Raw genomic sequence first — 17,132 nt, 5'->3', positions numbered from 1 at the left:
GTAGTCTAGGCCATGCGAGCGGCCTATTCATGGCTGCATAGCTCCTTTTATACATACTATTACTTCGCCAAGGGATTGTCCACCGACGCACTGGCAACTATACATTCCCACATAAGGGCCGATACTTTCGCAATGAACCCCGACGCTTCTGTCGTGCCGGGGGGTACTAAGAGCATCACTTCGTACAAAGGGAAAGGCAGAATAGACAAGAATGAGTCGCCGCAGATGTCAGTAGACCGTATATGGGCGAGATTCTCTAAACAGGAGTTTACTCAAGTTGTCAACGTCAGTCCTTCCGACGCGAACCCGGGCGCCCTCAATATTGCTCAGTCGAACAGGTTGCTACAAGATGATTATGCCCGAGCCGCAGCGGAATGTAGAAGAAAAGTCGAAAAGATTGTTGGTGAATGCAAGCGCGTCAATATGCGATATCGTGACTTGACCTGGGATCTGGTAAGTCCACCTTCTCCCTTGGCTCACCAACGCTGACTAACATTGCCTTAGGACTGGGACTTGAAGCGCGAGAGAGACTGTTTGAATGGTTTATGTGAAGAAAACTAGGACTTGAGCGTCGTGTCTCCGTCAAGCTCGGAGGGAAAAGTACGCAAGGCCGTCAAGCGAATCCACGAGATATTCGAGCAGCCCACATTCATGGAACGCATTCAGGGTGGCGACATTACACAGGGCAACTTGAGCGACTGCTGGTTGATGACGGGCTTAGTTGCTCTTGCCAACATCCCCGCCGCTGTCAAGCGGACCTGCGTTAGCTACAACACGACGGTCGGCGTCTACGGGTTCGTCTTTTACCGAGACGGGGAGTGGATATACTCCATCATTGATGACAAGCTGTACCTCAAATCACCCTGCTGGGACTCTCCGAGTACGCAGAGAGATCTGTTGGAACGAGTCGGCCAAGACGGCACCGAGAAGCTGTATCGGAAAACGTACCAGACAGGATCCAAATCTCTCTTCTTTGCCCGATGCAGAGATCAAAACGAGACCTGGGTCCCTCTCATCGAGAAGGCGTACGCGAAAGCGCACGGCGACTATTCTTCTCTTGCCGGTGGCTGGACCGGCGAAGGCTTGGAGGACCTGACCGGCGGTGTCACCACGGAACTGGCCACCTCTGATATCCTCGATACAGACCTGTTCTGGCACAGGGAAATGTCCAAAGTCAACCAAGACTTTCTCTTCGGCGCATCCACTGGCTACCTAGAAAACGGAAAGGGTGAGCGCGACGGCATCGCCGAGGCCCATGCCTACATCGTCCTGGAAGCGCGTTCACTGAAGAATGGCCAACGTTTGGTCAAGTTGCGCAACCCTTGGGGCGATGCTCGCAAAGGCATCTGGGAAGGTCCCTGGAGCGATGGCTCCAAGGAATGGACCAGAGAGGTTCAGGACGAGCTCGGCCACAAGTTCGGCGCCGACTCGGCCTTTTGGATTTCGTATGACGATCTCATGCGCAAGTTCTCCCTCCTCGAAGGACCCGTCTATTTCAAGACCCTGACTGGCGGTGCTGTCAGCGCTGGGTGAGCGTGGACGTCCCTTGGAAGGCCAGCTTCCAGGAACGGTTTCGCATCAAGGTGACGCAAAGCTCACCTCTCGTGGTTGTAGTATCGCAACTGGATCGCCGCTATTTTAGGGGACTGCACGGCCAGTACTCTTTCCGCCTGCACTTCCGCCTTCATTCCCAAGATAGCCCTGATGCCGATAGTTTTATTGCCCGGTCTCACGGCAACTACTTGATGAATCGGTCAGTGTCTGTGGACATCCCCGACATCTCACCAGGAACGTACCTCGTCTACCTGAAAGTGGCGGGCGAAAGAGACCATTCAGCAAAGTCGATCGAAGAGGTTATCCGGCAAGCATGCCTTGAGAGGATTGAGAAGGACAAGCTTATCCAAGTGGGCCATGCCTACAACCTAGCTCATGGAAAAGCTTCGCTCTATTTGAATAAGGTTGCCAAGCTGCGTCAAGACAAATCTTCAAAAAAAGCGTCCGAAAACCGACTAAGAGAGCGTCGTCGGCAATGGGCGAAACGCCGTGCTAGGCGCCACGCTACGAAGAAACAAAAGAAGAAGAACCTAGACAAATGTCGGCGGCGAGGTCTGGAGCCTGAGCCAGCCATTCCCGATGGCCAACGGAGCGGGGTGGGAGAAGTTGGCCTTGAAGGAAGAAGTCATTTCATCCAAACAGGAGGGGCCATAGAAGTGGAGAGCAATGCCAAATGCCCCGGGAGTATCGTCCTGAATGAGGGGCTCAAAACGAGCAGCAATAGCGACAAGATCTCGGCGGAAGATTTGCATACCGGTAGTTCCCAGCACATCACCCTGCAGAAGCTCTCGTTGCGGTGCGCCAGTGAAAAGGAAGGAAAACCCTCCGTCGTAGATGGTGTTGCTGGCAGAAGCCCAAGTCAACTGAGAAGAAAATGGGCTTGGTCGAGGAGACAAGAAGCGTCATCGTCGCAGATTCGTCCGCGCCAGTCTGTCGGAGAAAGCCATAGCGTCAGATCTCTGTACAGGACTGGAGATGGAGTACAATCCTTACACGACGCGTCGGAGGGCTCTTCGGACTCTCCGGTGGACGATTAGGAAGCGCTATACAGCAGTGACGACATGACCCATGAACCAAGAGACGATGACATTGGCAAGCCTTCATGGGCGGCAGCGCACCCTCGTCAAAAGAGACAGAGACAGCACAAGTTCAGTGAATCTTCGAGCGATGATCTTTACGACTCGGATGAAGAGGAGTCGTCTGATCCATGGAATGCAGTTTGCACTGTTGGCATCAGGGTATACTCGAAAGATCGAGACTTGGTCCTCCTGACGGTTGAGGATGGCATTCTGCTGGAAGAAGTACGGACGAAGCGGATTGTGTAGGTAGTGAATACACTTATTTTCGAAGAGCATGGTCTTTGGTAAGGATGTTGCCGACTGACTGCATGAGTATATCGACGTCCTGCAGGTCAGGGTAGCTACTCGCGTGAGGCTCCTAGTCAAATCAGGAGCCGCCAACCAATTTGTCATTTCGTCAGCCAACCCACCCAAAAATCTAAAGTCCACTCCTTGTCGATGTCGTCGATCTTGAAATTTACACTCGGTGGCACGCTGCTCGAGTTTGGGTTGTCTGGCGCAGATACTCCACCGCTACGAGATGTGTACGGAGACCTTCTCCGAACTTGTCGTCCTTCTTCACCAACTATAAGGAAAAGCTACACGCCCCGATCCGGCTCGGCAAACTCTCCCAGCATACCTTGGATGCAACTATGAGGACATCTCTAGACATCCAGAGTCAGAGAAGGCTTGAGAGAAATTGTTCGATGTCGATGCCGACTTCAATGAAAAGATCAAATATCGACTGCTGACTCCTTACGGCTGGTGAGCAACCAGCACTAGGAATACTTACGAATCCACCTCCCATGTATTCTAATCGATTTGGTGCCCCAGATGTAATTGTGTCAATTTCCTCGTTTTCTTATGATGTATCTACAAAACCGCCCGGTGATTTCCAGACACAACTCTCTCGACGCCGTAGGGATGTATTGTTAAAACAAAAATGGGGTTACCCCAGAAGACTGTTGAGACTTATACTTCAACATGTATGTATGTATCCCTTGAGTTGTGTTGAACCTCCCGGCCGTACCAGGCCCCACATGCCCACCATCTTCTAGGAGGTACATGGGTGGAACCTCGTGATAGAATGGGAACGTGAGCAGTGTGATGTAGCGATTTGTAACTCGAGAGATTGCTGGTACTTCTATCACAGGCTGAAATAGGGGGGCGACAAGTATCTTTTGATTGACGCATTTTAATTGGCTACACCTCCTTGCCGCGACCTAGCGGGAGGTTCAACACAGCTCAAGGGATAGTTTGACGCTTCAAAAATGATTCTGAGACGTTTTAGTCTAAGGTTACTGTCTAGCTGGTCTTGAAGGTAGCAGTTATGAAATGTACGACGAGGAATCCGGCCAAGCCTACTTGGGACGAAACTATGGCAAGTTCCAAGGGTGCCGAGTGGGAATGTCAATCAGAAAACCCTTATCCAACGTCCTAACGCGGATCTGGCCATTATCGGGCAGCTCTCTACCTTGTCCGCAGATGCTCACCCAGTAAAGTGGATTGAGGACGATTCGGCCACTCCTCAACTCGAGTGGCCAGTCACATATAAGGCAGACCCTTGCTCTAAGACATTAACATCGTCGCCGGGCCAGGACACGTCAATTCCCCATGATTCCAGAGGTCGACCCGCATCTAGCCCCGAGCTGGTGCGCATATTGTCTCGAATGTGATGTTCTCACAAGAGCGCAATGGAAACTTTGGGGTTTTCAAATGCGATACGTTACTGAGTCTGGAGGAGACAACGGTAGACCATCTAAAACATCCACGCGGTGTGATAAATGCGCCTCACGTTCGCGTAGCTCGGCCACACAGTCAGATCTGCTAGATATACGTGAAATTGCGAATTCCCCCCGCCAATCTGAGCGACATTGTACAGATCAAGATTGCTGCAGCCAGGGCAGGGCTCACGGCTTCGACCTCGCGGGTTGTGTCTGTGCTGCCTCGAGGCGGTGAGACAGAAATGTCGAGCCCGGTTGTACTTCAGGCAGCAGCCGTAGCTGCAGAAGATCTCTGGGCAGTGCATAACTGCAGAGGTCGGTCACGCAGCATGAAGCTACGGAAGGCAAAGGGTGATTGAGGCCCTATATATTGAGGGCCTGAGAGGGCCCAAGTGGTCGAGTAGCTGGCGGCTGCTGGTGTTGTCTGGGCAGCCGGGGCTGCCGAGGTCGGTCGTACGGGAAGTCGAAAGCTCGCGAAGCCGGAAAGTTGATGCTCAAAGAAGCCGGAAATACTACATAGAAAAGAGCGCCTAAAGGCGATGCCAAGAGTTCGCGAAGCTCAGTGTCGTTGGGGACAGGCGTCACAGAGAAAGGTCAACTCTGAATCCCTCTCTTTTGGCATCTGGTAGAGTTCCGTTAGTTCTGCAACGGCGCTTGCTGCCATTTTGGCCTGCAAATATTTTTGCCCTAGCAGAACGCTAACAGCGGGTGCCAAGGAAAAATTTTAACAGGAGAGAGTTGGGCAGCAGGTCAGGTGGTAGAGTAATCGAACCAGGGGGCAAGAATGACAGAACATTTCCTTAAACTGCTAGCGTTGCAATGCTTCAAAACATCAATCGATTCGTGCCCACGTTAGTCTCTTTCATCGAATCTGACTTAGCTTCGCAGTCTGTGCTACGGGACCGAATACCTGGCGGAGCGTAAAGCGCGAGCCCCCGTTCTCGTTGATTGATGATATCCTACGTGGTTACAGTCGTGTGTGCAGTTATGCCCGAATACTGAATGGCGGGGCCCCAGTACGGTTGCATATTACCACATGGGTGACAAAACCCTTTTGGGAAGCCTCAACCATGTTAAAATACTTAGTAATTTTGTGGACCCTTGCAAGACTACAGTACTGCACACTATCCGGAAGGTATCTCTCCATTTCGATGGCATCTCCACTAGGGAATATGTCGTGATAATTCCTGGTGACGCGTCACAATTTTTTCACTCACTCACTCACTCACACATACACACCAGCATCAATACCCAGCCCATCGCCACCTCGTAGCAGTCATGGGCTATCCCCATCCATTCCCCAAGTAAGCTCGGGTCTATCCATCATGAGATTGTGTGACTGACCTTGTCTTGTTCGTAGATATGCCCGATCACGTCCTATCGCAGATATGTCCCGATGTTCCGAAGACCGTGGCCCCTAAATCGTACCAACGGAGCCACGATTTCATCCGCGATAGCTACCCAGGGTCCAATCTTTGTCCATATTGCGGCAGACGTTGGCCCACGAGCATCCCCATCCTCGACAGCTCGCCAGTCCCGTTTCGAGACGTTGAGACAGCCTCCACCTCCTCCGCTATACAGTCTATCGACCTAACAGCCTCTGATCGTTCCACGCCCTCACAGACGATCTTCACCGGCTCTGGAGACGGCCCTGGCCGTATCCTCGCAGCATCGCGGCCCTCAGCCGTGTATCGAGATGCCAAACTTACCCAGAGTCGGATCGCGAGGGGCATGAGGGCGAGCTCGTCGCAACTCAGTGAGGCTGTGGCTAAACAGAGCCAAAACAAGAGCAGACGGAAGATCTCGATGCGTCTCACTGTCTTCCTTGCGAGGCCTGACCCATGGGAAATACTAGACGAAGACGAGGAGCCCTAGTGGTCTTTGGCTAGAGAGCTGCTGAAGGTCGCTTTGCGCCCCTTCGTCGATGAGGAACCATCTTTACCTGTCCACTTCTGGTTCGACAGCATCTTCTTCCCTCAGTTCAAGGACAAGCCTGCCCTCTCTTCTGTTCTTCAATTCGACAAGAGACTCGTTCAGAACGCCCATATTAAAGAGGGTATCACGGAGCTGAGCGACCTCGACTGGGAGAGACAGACAGTCGCAGAGCTTTTCGGCGAGGACTGCCCTTTTCGTTTCAGTAAAACAGAGGGCAGATATCTCCTTTTCCTTGTTTTCTATGAGCCATTGCCTCCTCGACCACAAGTCCCGGCCCCTCGTCATATCAAGACGGCGAGGTCAGCCGTAAAGCCGTTCAAGAAGGAGAAGGGAATCAAGAAAGAGTTAGTCAAGACTGAGGTGAAGGTACAGCCAGCCTTATTAATCGGGAGCGAGTTCAACTCGCCCTCCTTGAGCCCCTCTCTGAGCCCAGTTCTACCTCCTTCGAGAGCTAGCGCAGAAGACCAGATCGAGGTTATTACTAGCGACGTGGACGAGACCCGCGCGGGTCAGAAACGGGCTCGAGACTCTATAAGCTCAGCACTCTCGGTAGAGGCAGAGGATGAGGAGCTCTCGGCTGACCCTGCCTTCACTGCCCATGGTCCCGCTGCTGGAACCCGAGGAGTTGATACGAGGAGGCCAAGTAGTCGGCATCCTCGTAAACAGACGAGGAAATAGTAGTTACTCTAGCTCAAGGTGACCCAGGTCCCCCATCAGCTCGTCCACACTATTGATAATATCGCCGGGTAGCTCAGTTCCGGAGAGGCTATTGTTAATAGGCTCAAGGTAGTTCTGCTCGAGGAGCTGAAGCTAAAGCATTGTCAGCTAGCTTTTGAGTGCGATGGAGTACTTCTTTACGTACGAATCTCTCTTGCCCTCCAACTGGACTCTCTGGGATGCTCAGCACCGGACTTGCCCCGCAGTCGAGATGAACCTGAATCTTGTCTCTAAGCCGTAAGTAGATCGCGAGGTGTGGCCGCTTATGATCAAGCTCCCCATCTAGCTGACCATCGAACTGAAGATCCCGGAGCTATTGATCACACCAGTCCGTTGTTATTGGGTCAAGCAGATCGTCTATATCGATAGAATCGACAGCGGTCATCATCTGGGCAAGCCCATCTCGAGCCGCAGGCCCTAGATGGACTGCCCAGTTCTCCACTTCGCTTGTATTATACAGATCCATCGGGATCCCGGCGACGAGATGCTCCCTATTCTTCTGTGGCCGGATGCGATGGCCGTTCCACATCTCCGTGAAGTCCGCAACCTCTTGACGGATCATGGGTCCATAGAGAGCATACATCGCGATCTGGTGAGCAAGACGGTTTGGTTGGAAGAGGCCGCTATCAATCAGCTCGTGTGAGAACGCGATCCAGCGCTGACTGACACCTTTGAGTAGCTTTTCCCACCAAGACTCGATCCGTTGGTTAGATGTGCTTGGGCCCCAGATATGACAGGAGCTCAGTCTCGCTCCCTGCCTGTGGACTCGTTGGTCGTTATCCTCGGTGGTATACCGAAGCTCTGTCTGATCAAGGTCGGCGAGAATCGCCTGGGCTCCGGCCCAAAGAGGAGTCTCGATACCATGATCCGAGCGGGTGAAAAGGGGGCGGACCCCTGAGTACGACACAGTCCGTAGAAACTGTTTGAGTGAACTCAGCGCAGTCATGTTCCCCCCGCCGACATATATCCAGATGATGGCTCTCGAGTACGTGTCGATACAGGCGTAGATAGAGAAGCCGAAGTTCTTGAGCTTCTCGTACCCATCGAGAGACCACATAAAGTTAGGCCCAGGAACCTGGAAGTTCTTCCGGTGCTTCCAATCAGCAAGGCGTCTTTGTTCGGCCCGCTTCTTCCACTCTGGGTTCGTTTGGTACTCGCGATATAAGGTATTCTGGCCGACAAGGACGCCGGCACGGATGCGGACGTAATGGTATAGATACCCCCTGCCAAATCCTCTGATGCTTGAAGACTGACGGTCGTCTTGGAAGAGGAACTCTCTCGCTTTTTGAATAGCTTCCTGTCGTTCAGCCAGATCTCGGAAGCGCCGCTTCATGCCATGCTTCAGACGATACTCCTGTACAGTCCGCTCGGAGATCTCGATGCCGCGTCGCTTGAGATCACGGACGATGGAAGTGTCGCTATATCCGTATCGGTAGAAGTAGCCTTTGATCAGCTCGACGAAGGTGTTGGTATCAATCTTTGAGTGAAGGGGGGAGTACTCCTGGCCACCCCATTCCGCTAACCTCCTTTTCAGGGTTCTGACGTCGAGTACGTGCCCATCGTCGCGGAGATGGGCACATATAGTGTCAATGGATAGTCCTTCTCGCCGCTGCTCGAGGATCAAGTCCTTGACGCGCTCCAAGTCCTTACGGGGCCTCGGCATTGTGCGAGACGCAGACCAGGGGGTCGAGATCGTGGTAGAGGTCGGAGTTCATACCTCCTTCCAAGGCTTCCAGCTGCAATATCCCGCCCCCTCTGAACCGGCATTATCGGAGCTTCGGCGCCGATGGAATGGCATCAGCACCGCTTGGTATGGCATCAGCTCTGCTACATTAAAAACAGTGCGCTATCATATCAATACTGTAGCCCTATATAAAAACGCCTAAAGCCTATGTGCGAAATAGCTCCAGTCATTTTCGTACATGGTTTTGTCACCCATGTGGTAATGTGCGACCGTACCCCAGCGCAGAGCCGAAGCCTCTCGGATCAATGCTCATCCGCGGCACCCCACCTCGTCAACGATGTCAGGCTAGCTGGCCATCGATTTCCCGCTTTTCTCTTTCTCTAACCTCTCTATGTGCGCTTGTCGACTAGCCTCTATAGACACCAGCAGTTCTCGAAAAGCGCATGAATACCTGGTGTGGCCGGCTTGGAGGTTTGTGTCGCCTTATACGATACGCGCCCTGTCATGGGGATTTGAGATCATATAAGGAAGCCCCGCTTTTGCGCCACCACCTGAATCGATTGTTTATTTGGACTCGATAGCTTCTAGGCTTCAGCCCAGGTATATTCCTAACCGCTGCCAAGTGTTGAAGAGGATGACTCACAATAGGCGAAGCAATCTTGGGTCATCACAGTCAGGAGAGTGGCTCTGCAGTCCAACGGGATGCAGAAACAGAAAAAACAGCGAGCTGGCTCGCGGATCAAGAGAATCACTCAGCAGCGTAAGCGTCGGCTGCAACTAAACAACGAACTCTACAAAGTGGGTGCTTTGAAGGGCACAAGTCAGCCACCGCCCCAAGGCGATCCCAGCAGACATGTTTACATATATTTTGTGAACAGTAGCAGATACTGTCTGCAGGATGGCAACCGAAAGGAAGTTTGTTGGGAGAACGTCGAATTTAGAAAAGGATATGCGGCTACGAATCTGGGAGAATTGGCGGGCCTGGTGATTGGAAAGATAGTGAACCGGACTGAAAAGGAGTACATTTGGGGCGAAGTATAAGTCATCATCTCCGGCCACCTAGGTAGCGGGTACCTAGATGGAGACGGATATGTTTGAGATTAGCGATAGCCAGCATACGTCCCCAAGCTACGCGGCAAAGCCAGTCCAGTCAGCGCCCGCGTAATATTATGCAAATTATTTCTGGAAACGGATGGCCTTTGACTGGTCACCAGCCAAGGACCTGTTAGCAGAGGAAGTTTTACTACCCAAAGCACAAATTCTAGACTTTCGCCCGTGGGCGGCATGTGGAAGCATGTCTCGCTCGTGATCTTCCTTCCTCTGTCGTTTCATGTGTTGGCCGACTTCGAACTAGCTGTTGCCGGCCCTGGAAGAGAAGAAGCACTGACATGCGACTCTCGCGATCCACGGTAGTTTGGGAGTGAACTGTGGACATCCTATCGTTGATGATCCTGCATTGTCTGGGTTGATGAACATCGAGGCCGCACACTTCAGTCAATCCAGCCTTGCTGCGGCAGGGCAAGCACGGGTTCGGTGGTTGGTGGATGCTACTCACTGCTATTTCAACCTGGTCTGATTTCGTAGTATTTTGGGGGCTTTCTGTATTATTCGAGCCCACCTGGCTCGGCGGTGGCTCAGGATTGGGAACCGGTTGTTACGCAGCATGCATCATTTACTCGACTGCTGGAGAGATCAGTGTGGCTAGTCAAAGCAAATCCATGGCGTCAAAGGAGGAATGGCGATCAGCAGGTTAACAGCGGTCGACATCATCCTTGCATCTCTATACAAACACAAGGCAGTCGCACCGGTCACAGTTCTCACGCATGCCCTCTTCATGAAACGACATCTAGGTGATACTAAATTGGGTAAATTGGCAACTACCTCCGCTTTCCTAACCAAGAGCCCCTTTTCCTAATCAGTGACTCTTCCAGATAGTCATCGCCGGACGGAAGGGCCCCCCCCCCCCCAATAAGCGAGTACCCTTGGCCAAGCCTGAGCTTCAGAGTAAAGTCTCGGGCTCTTGACCTACAATGGCATCACCTTGATGCCGCTCTTTCGCTGCATCTTCCCGTTTGTCACGCTGCTGATCGTCGTGGCTGCCGTCGAAGAGCTGCCAGCCTTGCGGCCGGAGTCAGTACACTTCCGCTTTGCCACTCCACCCGTCCAGTTCTTGCCGATCCGTTTCTTACTCCCCGAACATTGCACGTTACCTTCACAGCTCCCGTCGGACATCCTCGGCCATTTGACTAGCCTGCTGCCAGTCGCCCCGTCTTCCGATACTTGAATCGACAACATCAGCTTCCGCTGTCCTGAGAGAAACAGGCGGTGTGTCGCTCCGAGTTTCAGGTACTGGATTGCCATGCCGTGATTCCCAACGTGGTTGTTCTCATCGAATGCCTTCTCGGCGGACAGTTTGTCGATAACTCGGATGAGCTCATGCTTCTTAAGGCTCCTTGCCATGCCATACCAGTTGTCCGAGAGATGAGCCGCATAGGGCGGATACTTCTTCCCCATCAGGATGTCGGCGCATTGCACCGCTGTAATCCGGCCCTGTGCCTGGACGACGCGGATGGCAGCAATCGCGTGCTCGGAAAAGTCCTGCTGCTCAAAGATCAAGCCCGCCTTGCAGTTGTCACACGTCCTGCGACACTGTCCTGCGGTGAATTCCTCGCCGAAATACCGAAGAATTTCAGCGCGCCGGCAATCAGACCTGTTGTCGCAGAACGCTGTGACACGGTTCAGCATAGACATCTGCCGCTCCTTCTGTTCCTTGCTCCCTTCGCCGTCGGCGATCAGCTTCTTCAAAACCCTTATATCCCCCTTGCCGTAGAAGAGAATGCAGTCCGACGGGTTGCCGTCTCGACCTGCGCGACCAGTCTCCTGGTAGTATCCTTCCAAGCTCTTTGGAAGTCCATGATGCATGACGAATCTCACATCCGGCTTGTCTATGCCCATACCGAACGCAACAGTAGCAACGACAACCTTGACCTGACCCCTTTGCCAGCCATCCTGCACCTCTACCTTTTCCCGAGGGTCCACGTGTGCATGGTAATGCCTGGCCATTATCCCCTGTTTCGTCAGGCTCTCCGCAACCTTCTCTGCATTCTTCCGAGAGATGGTGTAAACAATCCCGCTCTGATTCCGGTATTGCAGTCTGATCAGCGAGGCAATGCTGTCTATCGTCTTATTGTTTGTCGTCTTTGGGCGAACTTCGTAATACAGGTTTGGGCGATTGAAGCTCTGCGAAAACGTTTGGCACCTGTCCATCCCGAGATTGTGCCTAATGTCGGCGATGACATTCTGTGTTGCCGTTGCTGTGAGAGCCATGACCGGCACGCCAGGGTATCTCTGGCGGACCTGGCCCAGAGCCTTGTAGTCTGGTCGGAAATCGTGGCCCCATTGACTGATGCAGTGGGCCTCATCAATGACGATGCGCGCAAGCTTGCCTCTGCCATGCAGAGTTTGCATCCCATTGTTGAAAGCAGTGCTCTTGCTGACCATCTCGGGCGTAACATACAGGAGCTCAACATGATGCTCCGGGATTCCCTCCTCGAACGCAGCCATCACTTGCCTCTTGTATTCGGCAGAGCACTCGCCATGGAACGCGACAGCCTGAATGCCCAGCCTTTTCATGTGGTCGACCTGATCCTGCATCAAGCTGAGCAGCGGCGACACCACTATGGTGACACCCTGAGTCTTGCCAGTCTTGGCAACAGCCGGTAATTGATAGCACAGGGACTTGCCGCCACCCGTTGGCATCAGCACGAAGGCATCTTTACCCCCCAATGTGGCATTGATCGCCTCAAGCTGGTTATGACGGAACTCTTCCATTCCGAACCGGTCTTTGAGCATCCTTCGGACTTCAGGTGACCATGGGTGATTCATCAGCTCAGCAGGGATTGATCCTGGCGCCACCGAAGGCAGTGCCTTCCTCAACGTGGCTCGAGACCCTGCAACAACTCCGCCGTTGGTAAATGTCTCCGACTCCGAGTAGGCTTCTCCAAAGTCTTGCGAGACGGGAGCATGGGTCTGACGAGCCTCGTAATCTTGTGCAAAAGCAAGCATCTCCTCGTCGTCGTTAAATTCGCCGAATTCAACGCCGTCGGGGAGGTGATGTATCGCCTGAGGCCTCGTCTGACTATCCGGTACCAAGTTGCCAGAAGCTTTAGACACCGGCTGGGGCTGAGGTTCACCCAGATCGAAGAAGCCGTCATCATCAGCATCCAGCCCTCCTGCATCCACAAGCATGGAGTTCACCGCCGAGGGCGTCGTTGCCGGCTCTGGCCGGCATGGTGCACCCGTCTCTCTTGCCGGTATGGCATCCTTCGACGCCACAGGCGCTGGCACGGTGACGCTGTCCTGAAGCATGTGCTGACCGCCCATCACGACCGATGGTGCAGGAGGGGCGCCGGAGGTTGGTTCCCGGAAGGTCTCAAGGAAGCCAGCTACGTCCAGCCCACTACCATCGATTGTTTCGACAAGGCCCTGTTCCACCGCATGGATTTCATCAGTGAGGTCGTCAAGTCGAACCTCGTCCCCATCTGTGTCAAGGCCTTGGACGTAGGCCTGGGTAATGGTTTGGGCAAGCTCTTCACGATTCCTACAAAGCGCCCTGTACTCATCCGCCGTCGCAGCGAGATCCCTGATGGCCTTCTGTTGTCGTAACAATCGCTCCTTTTCCGACTTGACCTCGCTTCTTTTTTCCTTCGGCCAGCGTTCGCTCATCGCTTTCATGAACTTTGCACCGTTTTGCTCAATGAGCTTGTCCATCAACTCATTCCATCTGGTCAGGGCCGACGGTTCCGAGCTCAGCTGATACAGAAGAGCCGGCACTCGACTCGACTGGGAAGGGGGTTTACGGGGACGCTCGGCGGACGAACCCCCGGAGGTCGCCTCGGTGGTCTGCGAGCTGCTGCTTGTCGCCACGGCGTGCCCTCTGGAAGCCGCATTTGCAGGACATGTTTGGCATTGTGAGGGTGAAGCAACGTCTGCCAGGGCCCGAGGCACGGGTATCGGCGCTATGTGCGTACCCGATTCTGTTGTGCTAGTCGTGGGGATCTCCAAGAGAGCGATCGAGCTATTGTCAGGAGGCGTCATCAAAAACTTGTCGCGGGGCTCGGGAATGAACGGTTCATCCCTGCCATCTGTGAGCTGTGGAAGCGATCGAGTCTGATGAACGGTGTCGGAAGCTTCCGATCTTGTATCAGAGCTTTCCAAAGAGCTTGATGCTTTCTTTGCGGAAGGTCGGGTGCCAGTGATGGGCACCGTCTCCTGCTGGGATTGTCGCTCGCGGGCAAACTGACCGTGCACACGTCTTGACGGCGATGCTATGGCATCTGAGTCCTCCTCGCTGACGGGTAGAATTTCGGCCGAAAGAGGATGTTTGCTCCCATCGCGGGTTCGGTGTGTTTCCGTGCGGCACGATCCGCCGCCTCTTCCACATTTTCCAGATTGACCTCGAGGGCTCGGAGCAGGGGGAGAGGTACCGAGAAGCTGATAGATGTCTGGAAAGTCGCCCGAATCGCTCGATTCTTTCACGCCACTCCCTTTGCCCCGCCCGTCTTTACCGCTCGACGCGGCTGGCTTTGGTCGAGATGCGCAATCTTTGCCCCAGAGTTTCCCATCGCTGCCGAACGATAGCGAGCCGGAGGAGGCAATGGTGTGATAGGGAAGGCCCAGGTACGCCACACCGTCGGCGTTGAGGTCGCCGGACTCGGAGCTTCTCGCGCGAAGCGGTCGGGTCGGGGTCGGGGTCGGGGTCGGGGCCGGAGTCGGGTTCTTGGGTGAGGCGCCTTGCGCATGTGTCTTGCCAAGATCCGACCTCGATGTGCCTGGACCCTAAGTCAACATGGATTGTCTCTGCAGCACCTGTGCACTTACCGAGATTGGCGCGTTGGGTAGGAGTATCTTGTCGGGCTGAGCGATCAGCGGCGATGGAGATAGGAGCGAGAAACTGATGGGATCTTGAAATAAGACGAGGCTTCCTAGATTTCGAACTCGACACCAGGCGGGTCATGGTGTGTCGCCCTCCGATATCACCTCGTCCGTATCTCGAAAGCCGGCCCCGAGCTGGCCTGGTCCATTGGACGTGGTCGACGCGCCGTCGTTCGAGCACGTTCCGTCGTCGGGTCGATTTTGACAGCCCAGTACGAAAGCCTCGTTGTTCTTAGCAGTATGTACTAACGTGCATGTATGGTTTGTCTCGGCCATCTTCTCGCCACCCAGGCAGCCATCAGGGTGGTGTTGCCTAGCGCGTCACGTGTCAGCTCCTTTGGCAAGTACAGTCACGCCCAGGCTTGACAGGCCGCTTCGCGCACCTCTGCCAGCTCATGCCTCGACCATGTCGAGGGCATTTCCAATAAAAACTATTGTCTCTGATGGTCATTGGCAACCTTTGACTAAAATTTTATCAGATTGATTGGATTGATGCTCTATATCATCTTTCCGTGGGTTGTGGCTCAGTAATCGACCTGCGTGCTTCAAGAATACCCGCACTTTCGACACCAGCCAACCAACGAACGCACTATTCCTGTTCATTGTTTCTACCTAGTGTTCTTGCCCTTCTGGCACGCTCAGTGCGACCGACCCATCTCAATTCTCTCGAGGGCGTCCAGGACCGGGGCGGGCTCTGGACCAACTTTGTTGTACCTGGTCGAAGGCCCAGAACGAACAAACCCTAAAACGGCTAGCCCCTTAGCCACAAAGCTCAACAAGGAGGGACTCAGGCGAGAGCCCGATAGATACCTAGCCTTTTACAATTGTAGCTCATGTAAACAAAATTGTCGTCTTCGTCCGTCACCACTGGGTCGCAAGTCGAGAACCTCTGATGGACGAAGCTAATGCCCGACAGAGCCCGTCGCGAATTCAATATGCTATGTTGCTTTGTCTAACATGCATATGAGGTGGCATGAGTTGCAGCGAACCAGTGAGGTGGGATTCGGACTCCAATCCCCACAATGGCTGAAATGGGGCAGCGGGAGGTGCGAACCTGCTACTATTTCAACCACTTCAAAGAGACAACGAGAACGAGATTTTCCATTACCGTTCCGCCTTGCCTCCGCCAAGACGGAAGGGGTGGTTAGTATGGGCAAGCTTCCATTGTCTCACTGGCACATGCCGTCGACCAAAACGCACAGTGTAGTCGAGATGAGCTTGGCGACAAGCCTTGGGCCATCAGTCGGCCGGTTTTCCGAGCATAGCCTCTACGGATCTTGGGTTTGGCCAACAAGACCCCCGAAACCAGCATCCGATCTGGTAGGATAGTGGAAGTGATTCATGGGAATACTATAGCCCAATGTTGACGAGACATCCGGCACGGACATATCGGGGTGGCGTTGTCGATGAGAGTCGTCTTCTATCAATAGCTCAGGTGCAGTATCTAGATGACACAGCCCTATGTATGGCACCGCCTGGCCAGGGTTGTGTCGTGAATGAGTTTGGGAAGACGTTGATGTGTTGAGATTCATTGTTTAACGGATCAATGGCTATTCCGATCCATTGGTGGCGAGGATGTGGATGTCTTCTTGTCAATAGTTTCAGGTGGTTAACATCAATCTTTTCTTCTTCTTTAATACAACACAATATGCTCATTTCAACATGATGGCTGTCCGACTGCAGGAGGAACGTTGGAAGGAAGCGACCGTCCATATGCTGGACTGGGTTGAGCAGGCTGTCTTAGTTCCCACAAGGAGAAGCTACCCGCCGAAGCACTGGCAACAGACTCTTCCCTGCTTTCCTACGGGGACGCAACGCCAGAGACGACGGTAGGGAGAGGCGCAGACGTCCGAAGCGCCAGATCACGCTGAAGGGACCGAGCAGCCTCGTCGGGGGAGCGCGTGAAACGGAGCGTCGACGTTGGATCGGACGGAGCTTCCGCGGCGGAGTGCAAGTAACTAGAAATGCCGTCATCGCTGATACCATGCCAGGTTAAAAGGCATCGAAGTTGATGGTTCTCTTCCGAGACTCTTCTGGCCGCTCGCTGAATGTCGCAAGAGGCCTCAATTCCTTGGAGCTCGTGGGCGCCAACTCGCTGCTCGAGCTCCAGAAGATACTCCCTCCTCCGAGCTCGCGACCTCCTCTGATTGTGTCTTATCCGAGCAAGATTGTCATTCTATGGAGACGATGTCAATGTTGGCGAAACACGACAAGTGGTGGTTGGATCAAAGTAGGCCACATACTGCCAGTGTCGACATTGAGCCGTCCAGTGTACTAAAAAGGATGACTGGAAGAGAACGCACAAAGTTGCAGCGTACGTAAATCAGGCTGGGGTTCTTGTGATGGCAGTGGACGTTGGTAAGGACGCAGAGTTGGGAGAGTTTGAAAATGACGTTGAACGCGTTTGTCCTTTTTACCGGGTAGTTGAAAAATAGAGGTTCTCGGCAACTCACAGGGTTGCCAGCATCGCTGTCACATTGAACCGTTGTGAGGCCTTAAAGGGAGGCTTTCTTGGCAGCGATGTTG

At 53.6% G+C, this 17,132-nt stretch overlaps 5 protein-coding genes across 5 annotated transcripts; 2 read left to right on the top strand and 3 right to left on the bottom strand.

Moving 5' to 3' along the window:
• Window positions 1–132: 132 nt before the first annotated feature.
• MRS44_018249 (uncharacterized protein) lies at window positions 133–2,591 on the top strand (the record flags this gene model as incomplete). Its single annotated transcript, XM_065616445.1, has 3 exons — window positions 133–453; window positions 562–1,529; window positions 1,643–2,591. The coding sequence occupies 3 exons, from the start codon at window positions 133–135 to the stop codon at window positions 2,589–2,591; spliced, it is 2,238 nt and encodes a 745-aa protein (XP_065472517.1).
• Window positions 2,592–5,698: 3,107 nt separating this feature from the next.
• MRS44_018248 (uncharacterized protein) lies at window positions 5,699–6,949 on the top strand (the record flags this gene model as incomplete). The annotated part of the gene is made up of 2 exons (XM_065616444.1): window positions 5,699–6,154; window positions 6,212–6,949. The coding sequence occupies 2 exons, from the start codon at window positions 5,699–5,701 to the stop codon at window positions 6,947–6,949; spliced, it is 1,194 nt and encodes a 397-aa protein (XP_065472516.1).
• A 3-nt stretch (window positions 6,950–6,952) lies between these two features.
• On the bottom strand, window positions 6,953–8,651 carry MRS44_018247 (uncharacterized protein; the record flags this gene model as incomplete). The annotated part of the gene is made up of 3 exons (XM_065616443.1): window positions 6,953–7,081; window positions 7,134–7,301; window positions 7,365–8,651. The coding sequence occupies 3 exons, from the start codon at window positions 8,649–8,651 to the stop codon at window positions 6,953–6,955; spliced, it is 1,584 nt and encodes a 527-aa protein (XP_065472515.1).
• Window positions 8,652–10,697: 2,046 nt separating this feature from the next.
• On the bottom strand, window positions 10,698–14,688 carry MRS44_018246 (uncharacterized protein; the record flags this gene model as incomplete). Its single annotated transcript, XM_065616442.1, has 2 exons — window positions 10,698–14,503; window positions 14,553–14,688. 2 exons carry the CDS (start codon window positions 14,686–14,688, stop codon window positions 10,698–10,700), a joined length of 3,942 nt encoding a protein of 1,313 aa, XP_065472514.1.
• A 1,719-nt stretch (window positions 14,689–16,407) lies between these two features.
• Window positions 16,408–17,073, bottom strand: MRS44_018245 (uncharacterized protein; the record flags this gene model as incomplete). The annotated part of the gene is made up of 3 exons (XM_065616441.1): window positions 16,408–16,782; window positions 16,850–17,015; window positions 17,060–17,073. The coding sequence occupies 3 exons, from the start codon at window positions 17,071–17,073 to the stop codon at window positions 16,408–16,410; spliced, it is 555 nt and encodes a 184-aa protein (XP_065472513.1).
• Between the last annotated feature and the right edge of the window lie 59 nt (window positions 17,074–17,132).

This window comes from Fusarium solani, assembly GCF_023522795.1.
Source record: "Fusarium solani strain SB1 chromosome Unknown bctg00000015, whole genome shotgun sequence".
NCBI lineage: Eukaryota > Fungi > Ascomycota > Sordariomycetes > Hypocreales > Nectriaceae > Fusarium > Fusarium solani.
This window is presented reverse-complemented; position numbering and strand designations above follow the sequence as displayed.